This window comes from Acartia tonsa, chromosome 3, assembly GCF_053477335.1.
Source record: "Acartia tonsa isolate MP-2025a chromosome 3, ASM5347733v1, whole genome shotgun sequence".
NCBI lineage: Eukaryota > Metazoa > Arthropoda > Copepoda > Calanoida > Acartiidae > Acartia > Acartia tonsa.
In genome coordinates this window covers 46,142,830-46,164,980 of record NC_137262.1, presented here as the reverse complement: position 1 = coordinate 46,164,980, position 22,151 = coordinate 46,142,830, and the positions used below count along the sequence as shown (strand labels likewise).

General features: G+C 36.4%; 1 protein-coding gene across 1 annotated transcript in view; it reads right to left on the bottom strand.

Moving 5' to 3' along the window:
• Positions 1-22,151, bottom strand: part of poe (E3 ubiquitin-protein ligase-like protein poe) — a 415,170-nt gene that overhangs the window by 33,801 nt on the left and 359,218 nt on the right. Inside the window, exons 42-63 of the mRNA XM_080154218.1 lie at positions 21,845-21,959; positions 19,320-21,685; positions 18,830-19,009; positions 18,103-18,174; positions 17,718-17,773; positions 16,919-17,062; positions 16,647-16,735; positions 16,006-16,094; positions 15,419-15,532; positions 15,036-15,121; positions 13,891-14,293; positions 13,503-13,612; positions 12,980-13,088; positions 12,475-12,680; positions 12,137-12,257; positions 11,669-11,769; positions 11,088-11,184; positions 10,575-10,702; positions 9,678-9,754; positions 9,374-9,454; positions 8,862-8,940; positions 8,141-8,217 (exon numbers count right to left, since the gene is read on the bottom strand). Of these exons, the coding sequence (XP_080010344.1) occupies positions 8,141-8,217; positions 8,862-8,940; positions 9,374-9,454; positions 9,678-9,754; positions 10,575-10,702; positions 11,088-11,184; positions 11,669-11,769; positions 12,137-12,257; positions 12,475-12,680; positions 12,980-13,088; positions 13,503-13,612; positions 13,891-14,293; positions 15,036-15,121; positions 15,419-15,532; positions 16,006-16,094; positions 16,647-16,735; positions 16,919-17,062; positions 17,718-17,773; positions 18,103-18,174; positions 18,830-19,009; positions 19,320-21,685; positions 21,845-21,959 (4,900 nt within the window). The remainder of the gene's footprint in view (positions 1-8,140; positions 8,218-8,861; positions 8,941-9,373; positions 9,455-9,677; positions 9,755-10,574; positions 10,703-11,087; positions 11,185-11,668; positions 11,770-12,136; positions 12,258-12,474; positions 12,681-12,979; positions 13,089-13,502; positions 13,613-13,890; positions 14,294-15,035; positions 15,122-15,418; positions 15,533-16,005; positions 16,095-16,646; positions 16,736-16,918; positions 17,063-17,717; positions 17,774-18,102; positions 18,175-18,829; positions 19,010-19,319; positions 21,686-21,844; positions 21,960-22,151) is intronic.

Here is a 22,151-nt window from a genome sequence, read left to right as displayed (position 1 = left end):
AATTTATAGACTGGATATACATATGTCATGGGAATATTCACTAAAAATCTCAACAGTCTATCTTTAACAATAGCAGAGAAAACCACATGCTTAACTTAATGAGAAGAGCAATGACGAAAGGACTAACCCTAATTGTAGAAAAGTTTCTCTTTTAACAAAAAAAGTATTTTTTTTGGTCTGAAGCTTAAAAATTTCATAAACTGACTAAATTCTCCATTTAAGGGAAGCTTCACATAGGTCATGGGATGGTTTTTTGCTATTTCATTTTCAGATTTAAGCCCCTAATTGGTTTAGGCTATTTTTCTGCCTCCTTACATTAAAAAGAGCGCAGCTGCAAGTGAATAAGAAAAGAGAAATATAAAAGAAGAATACATATTATCCTATTATATAAAGTAGTAAAACATAAACAAACGTTGGAGTGGACAAACCTAGGAATGGGACAATCGTCGGAGTGGACATTGCTTATGTAAAACGCAGGAGTGTCTTTAATTTTATTTATAAGATAAAAATCTTTCAAAACAAAAAAAAAATCTTGAATATCTTTTCTCACAGACTGAAATTTTAAAATCAGTCTGACAGTTTTCCAAAGTAGGTAAGTTCTATCGAAAGGCAAAGGTTTGAAACAGATAGAACATTTCATTAAACTAAAACATATTTTTTTCTCACATTGTTTACAACTGTCAAATATGTTTTTTTATATGCCTAACCCCTGCAGGGGGCTTATTTGTATATTTATATCTTAACCTAACCTAACCTGTGTAGAAATAACTAAACAAATGTTGTTGAAACCTAATTTTTAAGATATTATAGACACTTCTGCGTTTTACTTATATAATGTCCACTCCGACATTTGTCCGAAATATCCTGCGTTTGTCCACGTTAGTAAGGCTTTCTGTTCTGAAACTTAAGATCTCAATAACTACTAAACAGATTGCGCTTTCTATTTCAGGTAAGCTTAATATTTGTCTTGTAATGGCTTTAGGCTATTTTATTTTAAGTCGAGGGATGGTTTTAGGCTATTCTATTTTAAGTCCTGGGAAGGTTTTAGGCTTTTATTCATTCCCCTTTGAATACAGAGCCAATAGATGCTGGGGGCGTAGCCGCTAGTCGATATACAAAGTTTTTTTTTGTCTGTAGCAAAGGATCTCGTTTGCTCCTAAACCGATATGATGTATGTCTGTCTGTCTATATCGTAGGATCTTGCTAACCGCTGAGTCCTGAGATGATTTTAAGATAGTTTATTTTTTTTCCTTATAATAAAATAACAGGATATTTGTCCATAAAAAGCGAAGCAATATCTTAATTTTTGTTGTTGGAACTGTTATTCAGTTGATTATACCGAGGATCTAAAGGAATAAGACAATGGCCGATAAATTTTTATCCTTCCCTAATAACGATACACAAAATTGCAACACTACAACCAAAATATGACAAAAGTCCCCAAAGTTTTGAGCCAACGAATAAGAAAACTTCATTATAAAACTTTGGAGACTATTGTAAAAATTGCCTAATGTTTCCTTTCTCCCTGAGATTATACAGACTATCCTTAAACTAATATTTACATTAAAGTAACAGGATGTTTATCAGTATCAACTGAACCGATATGCTTCTCCTTTACATTGAAGCTTATTTTACTCGCAGGAAAAGTTTTCATTTTGGGGAGGGGACCAACACTTTCAGCCCCCGGAAGGTATCACTTCCCTTAAATTCTTAACCTTCCCCCTCCCCCCCCCCTCTCCACCACATCTATTCATTAAAGTACTCCTAGGGTCATCTATGGGATTAGCCGTTAGTGACTTAAAAATAATTCAAGTGCAATGATATATTTACCAAATTAATACGATAATTTTGTATACATTTTTTATGAAAAAAAATTATTTTGCCAAAGGCAGCCAAAAAATAAGCAGCAAATATTTCAAAAATGCTCTGATAATCAGAGATCTACAGGGATAAGACGAGTGTCAATAAAATGATATATATACATATATACAGTGTGTTTTTTTATGAGAACTTTTTTGAAAGCAATTTTACCTTACTTATAGTTATCAGAATTTAATGATTAATGGCTTATTCTCTTCTTTTTTTATAACCTTTAATAGAAAAGCAAAAAATATTTCAGTTTTTATTCAAAAAGTACAGTAAATTAAAAAATTTAAATCTTAGGTGTCAACATCTAAAAATGGTTTTAGTGCATTTTTCTTATAATCTACCTTTGCAAGAATGGCTGCAAAATGCTTCAAAGTTGAGATATAGAGCTAAAAATTTATATAGATACTATTTGTGACATGTACTAGAACATTATGAAATTTGAAGGCCATATCTCAACCAGGGAGGGAATACTGGCCCCCCAATGTACTCCCTCCATTCTTGGAAAGGGTAGAAGATTTGAGCATTAGAAAAATGCGCTAAAACCATTTCTCGTATTCATTTGAATCCGGTGGATAGGAACCGGTTCTCATCCATACGAAAAAACTATGTCTAGCATCGTATTATATCCAGCTTTCTACGAATATAGATATGTACAATCATAAGATTAAACCCAGTTTTTTTAGCCGGTGCCTTCGGCACCTCGGGGCTAAAAAAACTAGTTTTAATCTCATAATTGTACTTTCTATATCCGCGGAAAGCCGTTTATAATACGATGCGAGAAATAACTATTTTAGATGTTGACACCCATGTTTTGAAATTTTGAATTTACTGTACTTTTTAAATAAAAACTGAAATATTTTTTTGCTTTTCTGTTAATGGTTATAAAAAACGAAGAGAATAAGCCATTAAATTCTGATAACTATAAGTAGGGTAAAATTGCTTTCAAAAATGTTCTCATAAAAAAAACACTTTATATATATGTATGTTTATATATTAATTATTCCCATTGATGATTCACAAAATTACCCCTTCTTTAGTTTAGAATTAGTGGTTGAAACATTTAGACACTCAACTTAATGAACTAAACAATCACTAAACAATAAAAAGTCCCCAAGGTTGTTAATCTAACGAATAAGAAAACGGTATTATAAAACTTTGGAGACTAGACAGCACTCTTGGATAAGCCAACTTATAACACTTTGGGAACTATCCCAATCCTCCCTGGCGAAATGACAATGAGATTTTTTGGTAAATTTGTGGCAAACTTTATTCTTAATAAATTAGCACTTGCCAAAATTATACTGGAGAGATATTTCATTGAAGAATAAATCTTTTTTTTTGCCCAAACTTTTCGTCAGCCAATAATAACAGATAAGTTAAACATTGTAAAAATAATATAGTAACTTAACTCGAGTTGTCGAGAAATTAGGTCCTGAGATGGTTTTAGGCCTGGAAAGGTTTATAACAATTTTATCTGTATTTCTTAAAATAAATTAACAGAATCTTTGTCTGTATGTATGAATGTCTGTCTGTACCGAAGGATCTTGCTAACCGCTGAACCAATATGGTTCTCCTTTACAGTGAAGATTCCTATAGGTCCTGAGATCGTTCTCCTTAATAGGGTAGCTTCTCATAGGTCCTGGGGAGGTTAATAACTATTTTATTTTAATCCTTATAATAAAGTAACAGGATCTTTGTCTGTATGTATGTCTGTCTGTACCTTGCTAACCACTAAACCGACATGGTTCTCCTTTACAGTGAAGCTTCCTATGGGTAATGAGATGGCTTTAGGCCATTTTATTTTTAATCCTTATAAAAAGTAACAGGATCATTGTCTGTATGTATCAAAGAAGATCGCTAACTGCAGAACCGATATGGTTCTCCTTTATAGGGTAGCTTCCAATAGATCCTGGGAAGGTGTATAACTGTTTTGAAGGAGGATATAAGGGGCTATTAAGGGGCGATGGAGAGGCTATATAGAGGCTATGTTATATAAATTAAGGTAAGGGGCTTTTAAGTGGCGATGGAGGGCTATTAAGGGGCGATGGAGAGGCTATGTTATATAAATTAAGGTAAGGAGCTATTAAGGGGCGATGGAGAGGCTATGTAGCGGCTATGTTATATAAATTGGCTATTAAGGGGCGATGGAGAGGCTATATAGGGGCTATTTTATATAAATTAAGGTAAAGGACTATTAAGGGGCGATGGAGAGGCTATATAGGGGCTATGCTATATAAATTAAGGTAAGGGGCTATTAAGGGGCTATGTTATATAAATTCGGGTAAGGGTCTATTAAGGGGCGATGGGGAGGCTATGTAGGAGCTATGTTATATAATTAAGGTAAGGGGATATTAAGGGGCGATGGAGAGGCTATGTAGGGGCTATGTTACATAATTAAGGTAAGAGGCTATTATGGGGCGATGGAGAGGCTATGTAGGAGCTTTGTTATATAGATTAAGGTAAGGGGCTATTAAGGGGCGATGGAGAGGCTTTGTAGGGGCTATGTTATATAGATTAGGGTAAGGGGCTATTAAGGGGCGATGGAGAGGCTATGTAGGGGCTATGCTATATAAATTAAGGTAAGGGGCTATTAAGGGGCGATGGAGAGGCTATGTAGGGCTATGTTATATAAATTAAGGTAAGGGGCTATTAAGGGGCGATTGAGAGGCTATGTAGGGGCTATGTTATATAAATTAAGGTAAGGGGCTATTAAGGGGCGATGGAGAGGCTATATAGGAGCTTTGTTATATAAATTTAGGTAAGGGGCTATTAAGGGGCGATGGAGAGGCTATGTAGGGGCTATGTTATATAGATTAGGGTAAGGGGCTATTAAGGGGCGATGGAGAGGCTATGTAGGGGCTATGCTATATAAATTAAGGTAAGGGGCTATTAAGGGGCGATGGAGAGGCTATGTAGGGCTATGTTATATAAATTAAGGTAAGGGGCTATTAAGGGGCGATTGAGAGGCTATGTAGGGGCTATGTTATATAAATTAAGGTAAGGGGCTATTAAGGGGCGATGGAGAGGCTATATAGGAGCTTTGTTATATAAATTTAGGTAAGGGGCTATTAAGGGGCGATGGAGAGGCTATGTAGGGGCTATGTTATATAGATTAGGGTAAGGGGCTATTAAGGGGCGATGGAGAGGCTATGTAGGGGCTATGCTATATAAATTAAGGTAAGGGGCTATTAAGGGGCGATGGAGAGGCTATGTAGGGCTATGTTATATAAATTAAGGTAAGGGGCTATTAAGGGGCGATTGAGAGGCTATGTAGGGGCTATGTTATATAAATTAAGGTAAGGGGCTATTAAGGGGCGATGGAGAGGCTATATAGGAGCTTTGTTATATAAATTTAGGTAAGGGGCTATTAAGGGGCGATGTAGGAGCGATGAAGGAGCGATGGAGGAGCGATGTAGGGGCGATGTAGGGGCCATCAAAGTACAATGTAATATAAATTTGGAGAAGGAGCGATGAAGGGGCTATGTAGGGGCTATGTTATATAGATTAGGGTAAGGGGCTATTAAGGGGCGATGGAGAGGCTATGTAGGGGCTATGCTATATAAATTAAGGTAAGGGGCTATTAAGGGGCGATGGAGAGGCTATGTAGGGCTATGTTATATAAATTAAGGTAAGGGGCTATTAAGGGGCGATTGAGAGGCTATGTAGGGGCTATGTTATATAAATTAAGGTAAGGGGCTATTAAGGGGCGATGGAGAGGCTATATAGGAGCTTTGTTATATAAATTTAGGTAAGGGGCTATTAAGGGGCGATGGAGAGGCTATGTAGGGGCTATGTTATATAGATTAGGGTAAGGGGCTATTAAGGGGCGATGGAGAGGCTATGTAGGGGCTATGCTATATAAATTAAGGTAAGGGGCTATTAAGGGGCGATGGAGAGGCTATGTAGGGCTATGTTATATAAATTAAGGTAAGGGGCTATTAAGGGGCGATTGAGAGGCTATGTAGGGGCTATGTTATATAAATTAAGGTAAGGGGCTATTAAGGGGCGATGGAGAGGCTATATAGGAGCTTTGTTATATAAATTTAGGTAAGGGGCTATTAAGGGGCGATGTAGGAGCGATGAAGGAGCGATGGAGGAGCGATGTAGGGGCGATGTAGGGGCCATCAAAGTACAATGTAATATAAATTTGGAGAAGGAGCGATGAAGGGGCTATGTAGGGGCTATGTTATATAGATTAGGGTAAGGGGCTATTAAGGGGCGATGGAGAGGCTATGTAGGGGCTATGCTATATAAATTAAGGTAAGGGGCTATTAAGGGGCGATGGAGAGGCTATGTAGGGCTATGTTATATAAATTAAGGTAAGGGGCTATTAAGGGGCGATTGAGAGGCTATGTAGGGGCTATGTTATATAAATTAAGGTAAGGGGCTATTAAGGGGCGATGGAGAGGCTATATAGGAGCTTTGTTATATAAATTTAGGTAAGGGGCTATTAAGGGGCGATGGAGAGGCTATGTAGGGGCTATGTTATATAGATTAGGGTAAGGGGCTATTAAGGGGCGATGGAGAGGCTATGTAGGGGCTATGCTATATAAATTAAGGTAAGGGGCTATTAAGGGGCGATGGAGAGGCTATGTAGGGCTATGTTATATAAATTAAGGTAAGGGGCTATTAAGGGGCGATTGAGAGGCTATGTAGGGGCTATGTTATATAAATTAAGGTAAGGGGCTATTAAGGGGCGATGGAGAGGCTATATAGGAGCTTTGTTATATAAATTTAGGTAAGGGGCTATTAAGGGGCGATGTAGGAGCGATGAAGGAGCGATGGAGGAGCGATGTAGGGGCGATGTAGGGGCCATCAAAGTACAATGTAATATAAATTTGGAGAAGGAGCGATGAAGGGGCTATGTAGGGGCTATGTTATATAGATTAGGGTAAGGGGCTATTAAGGGGCGATGGAGAGGCTATGTAGGGGCTATGCTATATAAATTAAGGTAAGGGGCTATTAAGGGGCGATGGAGAGGCTATGTAGGGCTATGTTATATAAATTAAGGTAAGGGGCTATTAAGGGGCGATTGAGAGGCTATGTAGGGGCTATGTTATATAAATTAAGGTAAGTGGCTATTAAGGGGCGATAGAGAGGCCATATAGGAGCTTTGTTATATAAATTAAGGTAAGGGGCTATTAAGGGGCGATGGAGGAGCGATGTAGGGGCCATCAAGTTGCAATGTAATATAAATTTGGAGAAGTAGCGATGAAGGGGCGATGTAGGAGCGATGAAGGAGCGATGGAGGAGCGATGTAGGGGCCATCAAGTTGCAATGTAATATAAATTTGGAGAAGGAGCGATGAAGGGGCGATGTAGGAGCGATGAAGGAGCGATGTAGGAGCGATGTAGGGGCCATCACAGTACAATTTAATATAAATTTGGAGAAGGAGCGATGAAGGAGCGATGAAGGAGCGATGGAGGGGCGATGCAGGAGCGATGTAGCAGCGATGTAGGGGCCATCAAGTTGCAATGTAATATAAATTTGGAGAAGGAGCGATGAAGGGGCGATGTAGGAGCGATGAAGGAGCGATGTAGGAGCGATGTAGGGGCCATCACAGTACAATGTAATATAAATTTGAAGAAGGAGCGATGAAGGGGCGATGTAGGAGCGATGGAGGGGCGATGTAGGAGCGATGGAGGGGCGATGTAGGGGCCATCAAAGTACAATGTAATATAAATTTGAAGAAGGAGCGATGAAGGGGCGATGTAGAAGCGATGGAGGGGCAATGTAGGGGCCATCAAAGTACAATCTAATATAAATTTGGAGAAGGAGCGATGGAGGAGCGATGTAGGAGCGATGTAGTGGCCATCAAGGGACTAAGATATATATAATAGTGAAGGGGCCATGAAGAGGCGATATTTAATTAAATAGCCCCTTGGGATAAGAGGACATATCATCTCCTCTTTAGAAGGGGCGATAAAGGAGCGATAAAGGATCATTTAATCGCCTCTTAGGGCAAGGGGCTATTAAATCGCTCCTTTCAAGGAGTCATAACATCGCCTCTTGTTATATGGGGCTATTAAATCGCTCCTTTCAAGGAGCCAATACATCGCCCCTTGTCATAAGAGGCGATCAATTAAAATCATCGCTCCATATGGAGCGATGTCATGGAAAGGACTATACCCGGTTAGGTTGTATTGGGTTAGGCTATTGGCCCCTCAGGGGCTAGAAATAGGAGAAAAGCTACTGTGAAAAAAACGAAGAATCGCCCCTTAAGGAGCATTGCCACGAAAGGGACTATACCCAAAAAACGGCATAAACTTACCTACTGCGGCTACACTACGGTTGTTGTAATAAATGTTGATAGTTCTCACCATCTTCTCTCTCTTCACATCTCCGATTCTAGAAAAATGTTTTTTACCTTCTGATTAATATCTCGACAAATTTTTTCCCTAAAATATTCAAATCGCTAATCATAAATGATTTCTATATTTTAGGTAGTAACATAATCCATTATCAAGATCACACAAACACACCAGATTGTGTATACCAGTGTTTCGAGGCCGGAGCCGGGAGCCTTGGAGCCGCCATATTTTGCTGGAGCCGGAGCCGTAATTTTCGTTAAAAAACGGCTCCGGCTCTAGAACTAGATTTCAGTCCATTTTTATCAAAACTTGAACTTTTAAAACCTTCAAAAGTCAAAAATAATAAATATTTTTTTTATGGGGGAAAAATTTATATATGTCGAGCCGGAGCCGTATTTCCAGATACGGTTCCGCGGAGCCAGAGCCGCACCAAAATCAAACGGCTCCAAAACGCTGGTGTATACATAAAGAGAAACTTACAAAGTCAAATATTAAATACAGCTGCCAAAACATAACATGAGTTTTAACATTTAATCTAATTTTTAAATCCTAAAAGATAATTACGTAAAAACTTTTTTATAAAATACATCGACAATACACAGTTTTTGATTGTTAGATTGTTTCACAGAGTATTTTTTTGCTTTCATCCCTTTCAAATAAAACGAGATTTAGTTTTCATACCTGAGAATTATCTTGCTGATGCTATGGCTAGCAGTAAGTTTAACCATCTGTGTAGATGTTGTATACTTGGTGTCCATCTGAGTGTATCAGTGTGTTTTAGTTATTATTATAGATCATAGAATGCTTACTTTTGCTAATAAATAAAATATAACTGAAAAAGATAACAACAATTAATCTATCACAATAAAATATCTAATATAAAACCACTGAGACAGAAATTTAGCTCTCATTAAACCTATTTTGTTTGAGTCAAAACAAATCACTATTGAAAAAATATGAATGTGGTTTTCTTCAAGAAAAAAAATACTTGCAAAGTTTATGGAGATAATAATTTTTGTGTACAAAGACTGGAAGAAAACATTTAACTTTATAATTGTGACAAATCCCCAAGGATAACTATAGGGATAATAAAAATTCATCTTTATCAAAAAAGCTAACGATTGGACTTCTTTCTTTAGCAGCTTATAAATCTAAATCTTATTAAAAAGCTGAAACTATAACTCCGCTTTCCTTTAAGTTGCTGAGCTTGAGTGGGGAAAATGCCACTTCTGGGTTGTTGCACACCAGACACGGGTCAGATTCCAGGTAAAAACCTACACAAGATCATTTAGTTTTATTAACTGTACATAGAAGAAAGATAATTTTGTCTAAGTGTAATAATTCTTATGGGGGTAGGCTTATATTACTCATCCAATAGCCTAAAAACATCCAAGAATTGGGACAAAAAATATCTCATTGAAATTGTGGCCTGATTGGTATAGTAGTCAACAAGATCATACAGGAAATAAAAAGTATTAATATTAACATTCAGTTTACCTGTAAAATCTACAAGCTGAGCCAAAGAGGTATAGATGGATGAATTAGCATGACAAGACAAAATCTTGTTCTGGGTCCTGAAAGATTTATTCGTTAAGTTTCGTTAGATTCTTTAAGAAATCTAATCAACCGTATAGTTACTATTAGTGATGGAAATCCGTCGAATTTTTGGGCCGGATTCGGATTCCGGATTCTTAAAGAATCCGTCAAAAAAAGTGGCGGATTCTTGCAGATTTCGGATTCTTAATTTTGGCGGATTCCGGATTCGGATTCCGGATTCTAGCAATATTTTTAAAGCATTTTTTAAAAAAATTAAGTGCTACATATGTCCTAAAAATCAATGTTCTTGGTGTTCTCTATAATTCACTTCCGAGAATCGAACCAGATTTTAAAATATATTATATATATTAATGAAAATTTTTGCCTTCAAAGAGGAGGAGTTGAATGAAAAAACTAAAGACGCTAATTTTAGCCTACCAATTAAGAATCCGGAATCCGCTATTAAAAAACGGATTCCGGATTCGGATTCCAAAATTGACCAAAAATTGGGCGGATTCCGGATACGGATTGCCATCCCTAGTTACTATAATAATCTTTCTAATTGTCTAAGAAATCCTCATTCTAAGTTCAATATCAACCAGATTTTTTCCTTCATGCTTTATGTTAATAAAGTTGATTTGCCCCTAGCATCCATGGGAGGCCGTAGGAGGTTTGAAAAATAGCCTTATACCACCACAAGCAATTTGTAAAGCTTCCCTGAAAGATACAACCCAGCCAAACCAGCTATTCTACAGATTCAGATAAGACACCTACAGCTATTTATTATTGAGATATACTTACTGAAAAGGTCTAAATGTTGAGAAGACGCCGCTGTACTTCTAAAATTATAAATCTTACTTGAGCATTGAAACTGCTTTAAGCGAGTATGTGTTCAAGGCGGCTGTATTCTCTTTCTTACACTCCAGCACTGAGAAATATCCGAGTATGTCCACAAACTGTGCGGCCCTGGTTCCATGATCAGAAACCTAAATACGTCATATTTTTTACAATTGAAATTAGTTTCTGTGATAATGATTTCAGGGCTTTGAGGCAGCAAATGAGAATTTTTAAAAATCCACAGGTATGCGTCGATAGGGTTAAACCGCTATAATAGAATTAGTTACCTACTTTTGAAAAAATAAGCAATAGCAACTCGACCATTTTGACAATCAAAGGTTAGAAATAAATGATCTAAATTTAGAAAAAGGGAGGAGTAGGTAGTTCTTTTCAATAAGAAATACAAATACTTAGTAAATATTATCGTTCTACTGCTATTTTTAAGCCTTAAAACTCACACCTTTACAGATTTTTAGCGCAACCTACTCCTCCCTTTGTTGATTATATAAGTAAACCAAAAACAAAATACTTTACCTTATGCCAGAGTGACCAAAGAACTTGTAGTATTTTTGCCTTTTCTGCCTGCTGGGCTTGTGTGTATAAAGCTACACTCAGAGTATGGGCTTGCCACCTAATAACAAGATTTTAATAGTAATAATAATACAGAATAAAACTTCCTACGATAATGGTTAGTCAGACATAGAAACAAAGTTTTAAAATGTAAAGGGGTAGTTTCACGAAATGCATTTAAACTTAATTTAGTGAACCGCATATTTTTTCCTAGTTATTGGGTTAAACTATATTTATATGGCATATATTTGAAAAAATTTAAATTTTCTACCACGTAGATTTTAAAATATCAAGACTTGAAATCGTCTTTTTGTGATATATGCAATTTAAAAAGACGATTTTCAAGTCTTGATATTTTAAAAACTACGTGGTAGAAAATTGAAATTTTTTCAAATATATGCCATATAAATGGAGTTTAACCAATTAACCATGAAAAAATATGCGGTTCACTAAATTAAGTTCAAATGCATTTCGTGAAACTACCCCTTTAAGTAGAAAAATTATTTCAATATATCTAGAATAAATACAAAATTTAAAAACCGTACCTGACGCTAGAAGTGTTACATTCCAACAAGAACTTGTCCACAAAACCAGCCAAGCAGCTTTCTCTTCTGTAGACCAATGCTTCAGATTCGTGGTCACTTTCCTGTATTAAACATGTGCATTAGGAACTTTGGAAAAATTTTCAACAAAAAAGGCAGATTGGTTTTTGAACTTTCCATTTGCAGCCAATTGAACCCAACCTAACATACATTTAATGGTAAGGATATTATTTTTCTAAAGCTTAAGATTTCAATTACAACTAAACCGAGTTCTCCAGTTTAAGCAAACTTCACTTAGATCCGGAGATGGTTTAGGCTTTTTTTAATTTTAGATTTATGTGTTGATATGGTTTTATGCTATATTTCAGCCCTCTCGCTCGTCTCCATACACTTTCGAACACAGAGCCCTAGATACTAGGGGCGCACGAAGACTCTAGTAAGTTATAAGAAAATATAAGTAAGTTTGAATACCTGTGGGGGTAGAACCCAAGACAGGACTTGCTGGGCCAGGGACACCCGCAGGTTCTCATCACTATTGCATTGAACTTCACCACCCTCATCCTCGGGTTCCTCGCTGCGCAGTTTGTCCTTCCTAAACAACAACAGGATTGGTTTTCTTAGAAACGTAAGCCTTTTAAATAGAAAAGCTAATAATTAAAATGAAATAAAAACTCTCTTAATTTTTAACCCATACCCGTTCTGCAAATACTTTAGTATAAAACTTACATTACACTTAAAAGTTATTAGATGACAAAGATAAAAAGTTAAGAAGGGCTTTTTAAGTTACAGAGAAGCAACCATATTGTTACCTGGTTGTTTTCATTGGACTAGACGACTTTGACTTATTCTTATCCTTAAAGGAGCAGAGGGCAGACTGCAGGAGTTGGAGAATCATTGGAGCCACTCCATTATCCACCAGATAGGAGATTTGGAGCAAAAACGGAAGAACAGTTTTGTCGGTGGTGCAATATTTCTGCCAGTTTAGGGTTCGGCCTTCAGCTACTTCCACGCAAGTCTGAAACATAATTGAGGTCACCAAGGAAGACAGAAACCAAAAATTATAATAGTTCCTTGTCCTATATTGTAAAGATTAACATTTGAGAACAAGGAAGGATATTCAATCTCAAGGAAAATATTGTATCTAACTTGTCCACAAGATTAAAAATCATCATTGGGACAATTCAAGTTTATATTACAGTGCAAAATATCGTTTAGTAATACTATCTTAAATATATAATAAGAATATAATCCTAATGTAAACTTTATTAACAATGGATGATTCTAAGACGATATTACAAAAATGAATATATTTACCTTCAGTAGTTCAATGAGTTGAATAAGACTATCATAAGGAAGATTGATTGGCTTGATGTTAATATCCATTTCATTAAATCCGCTCTTGTTCACCATATTTCGGATTTCCCTGTAATAAAAAAATTTAACGGTAAAAATTGTAGCAAGAAAATATAAAAAAAGTATTTTCAAGAGAAAAAAAATCGATGAACCTATGAAAAGTGCCTGTTTTCTACATTTTATCCATATGTTCATCTATATCTTTCAAGTTTCAGATTCTTTGCTTCCTGAAAAAAGCTAACTATACATCTATCTATCTATCATACCTTATTCTAGTTTCTAGGGAATGCATGTCTCTAGGCTGTATGTACTGTTCTTTACTTACAGAAATATTCTATACGTCTATATATCTATCTATCTGTTTATCATACCTTATTCTAGTTTCTAAGGTATGCATGTCTCTAAGCTGTCTGTACGGTTCTTTACTTACAGAAATATTCTATACGTCTATATATCTATCTATCTAACTATCTATCTTTCATACCTGATTCTTGTTTCCAGGGTATGCATGTCTCTAAGCTGTCTGTACTGTTCTTTGCTTCCAGAGATCAAAAGCAGCAATTTTCTGACCTGCCTCTTTACAAAAGGCGCCTGTAGAAATTCGATATCAATGATTGTTGAAAATAACTAGAATAATAATGTTCATAAGTAGCAACAGTCTGACAAAGGAAGTTTTTGTACTCAGCGAATGGCTTGATGTCGGTCAACCTGAATCAATTTTTTCCTTGTGATCATTTTTAATCAATATTTTGGATAGATATAAAACAAAATCCAAGTCTGTTATATGGAAAAAATATTATTAGTCCCGCTTATTTTTTTTATAAATGTTTAACTTAAACACACACTATTAAAATCATTGATATAATTTCCTGAGGTGTCATCATGAGTTCACAGAGTTGATAGAACCAATCATGATCGAAATGTGGAGTAGTATCGCTGTTAGAGTCGCACACTTTCTTCATCTGATACGGAATACGCAGCGCCATCTCTGTCAACAGCTGCGCGTACGCCTCGAAAACGTCATTGCTGTGCGTTTTCACATATTGCTTCAGGAAGAAGGGTGCCATATCTGGTAGTGGGTTGATAGGCAGCGGTTTCAGCAGTTCGCAGTTGCAGAAATACATGGTTTCCTCGACTGGCAATCCTTGCCAGTATGGCAGCATACCCTTTACAATTGCCAGGCAATGGGTATGAACACCGGCCTCAGCCAGGTAAGAGGCAACAGTCTGACAGAGGAAGTTCTCGTCTGTGGCGAATGGCTTGTTGTCGGTCAGCCTGAAATAATTTTTTTTCTTGAAATCATTTCAATAAACTTTACTCTTTTTCTACATGTAAGAAAAAAGCTCTGTGTTGCAATATTTAAAGTAGGTTGAAATAGAAGAACAGAAAATGCAAATTTAGGTAAATAAAAAAAATTTCAAAGTCACAAAAGTTTCTATTTTATTACTATCTTAAATTATTTACTAGCGGTTACGCCCCTAGAGGCCTCTAGGGGGACTTGAGGAGAGAGTCAAATTTAATAATCAAATTTCTTATTTTAGATTTTAAAAGAAAAAGTAAAAAAAAAATTTTTTGGGGGGGACGAAAATTTTTTTTTTTAGGGGGGTGCACCCCCCCCCCTCATTTTTAATTTTAGTTAAAAAAAATTAAAAAAAATTTTTTTTGGGGAGTGGGAGATTTTTCATTTTTTGGGGGGGTTGGGGGTGTCCCACCCCCCAAGAAAATAGTTATAAACCTTCCCGGGACCTATGAGAAGCTACCCTGTTAAGGAGAACCCGATCGGTTCAGCGGTTAGCGAGATCCTTCGGTACAAACACACAAACACACAGACACACAAACACACAGACAAACACACAGACATCCTGTTACTTTAGTATAAGGATAAGGATTATATCTTAAATTCTACATCTGTAGATAAACCTTTCCAAATGAAATCCATTCTTAAAAAGAAATATAAAAAGCTTTAGATATACTATAATAAACATTATACTAGATAATTGAATGAGAATAGACTTACCTGGTTCTAGACATCAGTACACTCAACATACGCAAGATAAGCAGTTGGAATTCTTTTTTCTTGTCTCTATTTGAAACATCATCTCTGTAGATTTTAGATGTTCATTTTAATTACAAAACCAACTATGATAAACAAAATTACCCTTTCTGTAGATTAAAATTATTGTAAAAAGTTAAAACAATGATTTAACAAAGTACCAACTGTTTTTGAGCCAACGAATATAATAACAGTGTTATAAAACTTTGAGTACTTTTTAACTTATCAATAAGGAATCAAGACCTAAAAAAGTAAATTAGGTATAAATTGACTTTTTATCAATTGTTAAAGTAAGTCATTTTGAAGATTTTTCCGTTCATGGCCGTTTTATAAAAATAAACATTCCTATTGATGTTATCCCCAACGCCAATCTCCTTGACAACAGCATTAAGTAGAGCCCTGATAGCGGCAAGATCACGGTCGTTCTCATGATCTAATTCAGCAGACAAGGCCAGGATCACCTAGATTACAATGAATATTAGGATCTTGGAAATAGTTAAATCATTTTACACTAGGCAAAGCTTATCCTTGATAAAATGTAGCAATAAAAAACAAAGTTGCTTTAACTTTTTTCCTTTGCGTTAGATAAAAGTTTACAAAACGATGGGGAGTTTGTATGAATAAATTAACAATCAAGCAAATAAGATTCTTTAGCTAAAAGGAAATATGTAATAACAAGGATGACATGACAACAGCTCTAAAACAGTAGGACAAACGAACATTAAGATTAAAAAGCAACATGTTTTAAATGGACGTACATACTTTTGTGGTAACGATTATAGAGTTGCTACGCTTCCTAAATCGTACCTAACTGTTATAGGAATCACCATGCAAAGTCAATAGGATAATTATAACATGACTAATTAACGAAATGAGCTAACCGTTTCGATTTTTCTACAAGGATATCACTTAAAAATAAAGAAAAAAAACAAACCTGCATAAATGGGATACAACATTTGCCTCCAACATCTCTGAGAGTGCCAACAGAGGCTATCAGGTTTTCAATCAGCAACTGACGTAGTCCTAAAATTATTTGGATTAAGCGTTTAGGTAATAAATAAAGCATTATCTACCAAAGAAAATCCTGATTTTCAATCTGCAATTACAGTGACTTTAAAATATAGGATTAGCATGAATGAATGAGACTTTGTTTTATTTATCACTAAACAAAATTTTTAAATACAGGCTATTTTTCATCTTAATCCTTTTCTAATTGTTAACACTTGCTGCATGACGTTTGTCTGTTAGTCCAAAACAAAAACACTAATATTGGGTATAATCCCTTTCGTGACAACGCCTCTTAAGGGGCGTTTCGTCGTATTTTCACAGAAGCTTTTGATAAGTTATTTCATGTTAGGTTAGGTTCAGAGGGTTAGGTGATTGCCCCGCAGTGTTAGAGCACCCCTCCCCCCCCCCCCCCACGGGGCTAGAAATAGGGGAAAAACTAATGTGAAAATATGACAAAACGTCCCTTAAGAGGCGTTGCCACGAAAGGGACTATACCCCAATATCGATTTAATTTTTATAATGTTCGCCTCCATTTAAATGTGATTTTAGAAATGTTGTTGAAAATACCTGAAATGCTGTTTTCTCTAAAAGTTTCATCAATATCTTCAACTTGAGTTTCAGTGTCAGCATTTGCACGATCTGAATGACTCTCATACCTAAAACCAATTCCATTAGAATAAAAGAGTTATAGTTAGATTATTATTATTATTGTTATTGACCCCCTTTCATGTGTAAACCATTTAATCTTTGATGATAAAGAGTAGGTAATCTTGTTTAATCCATTCAAAAAATTTTATATTGTTCCTTTTACAATGAGGTAAATTCTCAAAAATAACTACCTGAAACTGCCAGGGGGTAGATTCTCAACACTTGCCATATCCACTAGACTACCTCCAGAATCACTGCCCACCCCAGTAGCTCCGGTATCTCTGTTGGCAGCCTCCTGGTCACCTCCCAGAGATCCTTCATCGTCACTTCCTGGTTTGTCATCAACATTCAATGTCGTGTAATTTTAATTTCAAATGTCAGGGATAGATATCTCATCTAGAGGGTAAACTTTTGTCTCAAACTTTAAATGTTTTCAAAAGCAAACTTTCAGTTTGAATTTATCATATTTTTTTCTAGTAGAAAAATTTAAAATATCTAATTTTTTGTAGTTTTATTCATTATGCCGTTTGGACAAAATTTTAAAATTTTTCCTCTGAAACACTAACCCTAACCTTGCAGGGCTACCCGATACCCGATATAACCTAATCTGACAAAAAATAATATAAAAAAAATACTTATTTTCAATTAATTTCAAACTAAGGGAGGGGTTATCAGTGCTTACTAGGATACTTTGTGTGAAAAAGTGAATGTTCACAGAGTCCAACCAATAACTTAATTTTTTTTCCAATATGGCTTCGAAACCGATTAATGGCCGCAGGATTAAAACCGGTACTCAGACATACTGAAAAATTATTTATGACATCGTATTACAGACAATTTTCCACAAATATAAAAATAAAAATAAGATTAAAACTAGTTTTGTTACCCCGGTCCATCGGGTTCTTCATTTTAAAATACGTGGAAAACTGTCCACAATAAGATGCGATAAATAACTATTCTAGGTGTCATTAAAATGTTATGTTTCCTGGTGCAGATGCTGTGGTGTCACTGAACTGGGCATTCTCATCTCCAATATTCTGTACTTCCTTAATTGTAAAAAATAGCTTTTGTCTGAAGCTAAAGATCTCACAACTTGCTGGTCCAAATTACTTGTTCTTTTCAAGGAACTAATAGATGCGCCTATAGTCTCAAGCAAATTAAAAGTAGACTAGCTTATATATATCTATTCAATTTAATTCAACTTGTATTATGCTCGCTATTTCATTAATCATAAGGATCAGCTGATCAATTCTATAAAAATATAAACAGATCCTAAATGATTTATACAGATCACAATCAGCTGATTGACAGATGTACATTCCTTATCAGCTGAATGGGACCTTATCGCTTCTTTAAACAGCTGATTGACACTCACCTCTTCATCATCCTCATCCTCCTCATAATCTTCATCAACTTCTACCACGTCTTCTCCATCACTTTCAGTATCCTGTGTACAAATATTATTTTCATATTAACAATAAAATAAGATTAATTTTCATGCAAAACGAAGCCTTTTTGAAATGTAAAAAGTTAGAAAAAAGTTGAAAATATGCAAAATTCAACATCCTACTTCTATGGCAGAAAACCATCCAATTACAGTATATGAACGGTTGGTTTTATTCTGACCAACAGACAAATGAGGGTTTGTATTATTGTCTTAAAACCTTCATAATAGAAGCTGGATCTTTAAATCATTTTAGTGGTGAGCCAGATCGGGGTGAGCCAACTTTCCACCAATGAGAGCACAGCATTTTATGAAATGCTGCGCTGTGATTGGCTGAAATTCGGCTCACCCCGATCTGGCTCACCACTAAATGATTTAAAGATCCAGCTCAGGTAATGATATGATTCCTTTATAATAACTAGTGGCTGCACACCTATCATCTAGGGACTCTACATTTAAATGGGTAAGAAGGGAACATCCTAAAAGAATCCAAGACTTAAATTTCAATATAAAAAAGCCTTAAACCATACTGGGACCTACGTGAAGCTTCCTTTAACAAAACTCATTCATTTTAATAGTTATTGAAATAGTAAGTTTCAAACAAAAAAACCTTACTTCTTTATAAATAGGCTACTAGAAATATAATTTAAAATCCTACCTGTCCACCTAATAAACCAGCAAACTCTTCTCCCAGGTTGGCCAACTGATGCAGGCCCTGCAGACCTTGGGCCAGCTGGTTGCCATCTCCACCCTCTTGATCTTGCAGGCTCAGAGCAATGGCAAGTTCAACCATAGCCTCGTCAGGTGGAAGGTCAAGCATTGCTGGCAGATTTGCTCCCTAAAGAATAAAATAGTTTTGAATACCCTAGGTAATAAAAGATTAAAAATGAAAAAAAATGTCAATTGTTAGTAATAGTATTTCTAAAAAGAAGTCAAATACAAAAAGCTTTTAAAAGGATAATTCTGTCTAAAATTGGCATAGCATTGACATAAAATCGAATTTTTGACAGACATTGTTCATAAATCATATAAAAAATTATTTTAGCAATGCATAACTCCGTAAAAACCTAGGTAATTAGGTACCTAAGCTGAATTATGGAGAAAAAATTTATCTGAATAGATTTCATAGATTTTCAATTGAATTTTACCTGAATAGGGATAAGTTCATCAAGATTGCCAGCAACACCGCCCAGATGAATTCCGCCAGGTCCACGGTTCAAATCAGCAGCAGCTTCATTATTCATATTATAGCGGTCATTCTCATTGTTTGCTGCTGCAGCAGCAACAGCTGCCGCCTGTTGTCCCCGATGGGCATGATTTCCAGGCCGGTTGATGCGGCCGTCCACTGTCGATTGGTTTTGACGGCTAGTGGAAGCCTCACCTGATTTAGACTCCTGTTCTTTCCTATCATCAGATTTGTCTTGTTGTTGGCGCTTCTTCTTTATTCTGGGGCGAAGCACTCTTACAATGGCGCCCCTAGCAGAGTATGCTACTCTCTCATCAGTGCAAAGCAAGAATTTGATGTAGCAATCAGAAATATGCTGGGCATAATTTAGATCAACGAAGCCAAAGGCGTGAAGAATTTCAACTAAAGATTGAACAGTTGCTTCAATAAAGGTTAAACCTTTCTGTCCCATTACTCCAGTTAAAAAATTAGAAGGAATTTCTTGGAACAGCCTCCAAAAGTTGTTGATCAATATGTCGATAAACTTTTGTCCATCGGTCAGCTTGCCCTTGTTTTCCACCTTCTTAACATCCAATGATTCTTCTGATTTTGCTAGATAGTTGGTTTCAGCAAACTTGACAAGATTCTTTGGCCTTGAAATGGCAATGCTGCGGATAATAGCAACAACATGATGGTAATGCTCAACGTCAATATTTTCAGATGCAGACAAAAGTGTTGTAGCATGCTTGAGTAGTGCTCCGTCAGAGTGAAGATAACAGCTGGTTTTGTTGGGGTGGAGAGAGCTCAGCACATACTTTGCTGCTTTTTGGACCAGTGGTGATCCAGGAGCAACAAGTAATCTTGTGGAGACACTCAAAGCTTCCTTTTGTTCATTCTCTGACAGAGCACTAGTATCACCATAGATTGAAATGGTAGAATCAAGAGTTTCTAGGGAAGAAATAACAATCTTATCAACCTGAGTCAACTCAATTGGTTGTACTGGCACTTGATCAAGCTCTGATGGAATTTCAGAGGCTATGGCAGGTGACAGATCTTCATTTTCATCAGGCCAACCAAAGGCTTCCTTGGTTTTGGTCCAAACTTGGACACTATCAATCATGCTAACCCCGTCAGGGTCCATGGTAGGGCCAAAGTTGATGGTAAGCTTATTGTTGCAATGAATACTCTCTTCTCTAGCTAAAGGTAATTCAAACCATCTAGCCCTATATGGCAACGTTTGTAGAGTTCTACCACAAACTTCAATTGAGCTTGGAACTCTGTCAATATTCTGAGATCCAAGTAAGACGCGGATACCTACAATTACAGTGTTGGAATCATTATTAGTAACCTCAAGCTGGAATCCACCTGGCTTAGTGTTGGCAATGTACAGATTGTTATTCTGTAGTCTAAGTTTAATCTGCTGGACATTGTAGATTTGCAAGCAATCTTGACCACCAAACTCAATATCATTGACTTGGTGTTGACAATGCTCAAAGAAATCCGTTGAGAAATTGAGCAGGCCAGAATTTCTTGAAACCTTTCCCTTCTTCTTTTTCTTTTGCGGCCCTGAAAAGACCAACGATCCTGTAGGTTGAAAACCTGACTTTAGCCAGTAACCAGTATTTTCAGCATCCGCCATGTAGATCTTTAAGCTTCCATCCTCGCACAACAAAATAAAAGTCGTCTTTTCTTCTCCATGTGAAGAGTTGCTAGACGCAGTGTGTCTGATAGATACCATATCCATAATCTTAGACTTGCTCCCCATTTTAATTTCCTGAACAGTACACTTTTCTGGTTCAACCATAAAGATGACAGGGTTACCAGATGACTGCAGGAAAGCAGAAACTAAACCTGGGTGGCCAGGAACTTCATTCCAAGCACACAAAGCCTGTTGACCATTATTCTTGCTGCCATTGGTAGATGATGGCTTGAATTTTATCTGGAACACATTGTCCAATTCTTCAGATACCGTTGTTATGGCAGTCATGAAGGATTTACCCTGATTGTAGCTGAAGAACAACATTTGAAGGGTATGAGAGAAGTATATAGAGGCTCCGCCTCCGCAAAGACTGCCATTGACATCCTTAACCTCGGCATGATGAACATCCATAATGTTAGTCACATAGAATGATCCATGTCTAGCTGACGAATCATCATTCAATAGCTGGAAGTAGATGTGTCCGGCAGATGACATCAGCAATAGGTACATATCACCACTTGCAGTGTACAAGAATGTCGTGTCTCTGATTTTTCCACTGGGAATAAGGAAATAGTAGGAGGGACTGAGGACATCAGCATGGAGGTCATAGATCTTGACGTAATCAGCTGTTACTATGGCCAGCTGGGTTTGTTGACCTGACGACATAGATAACTATATTAACTTATTTTGCCATTATAGAGGTATATAAAAAGTGTTTGAGGGTGTAGGTTTTAATAGAAGACAAATCTTTATTCCATTAATGTTAAACAAAATACTATCTTTAGCTAATCTATTGTTATTATAGTTATCTTTTCCTGGAAGCCAGATTGGTTTGATGATGTAATTTGCTGATTCCAGCTGTGGCTGAACTATGATTTGCTCAGCTACAAATCCGTTTGAGTTGAAGGTCAACACACGACAATCCTAAAGTTTAGAACATTTAGAATTCTAGGAATATTACGATAACATAAAATAAAATTTTATTCTAGAAATATTTTTCCTTTAAAAATGGACAGAAAGATTAAATTAATCTTGTAGTGTCCTCTCCCTTAAAAATCTATCTAGGTAGTTTAAAAGAAGTTTTTATTTCAGAAATGATTTTAAAAAAAACTATTG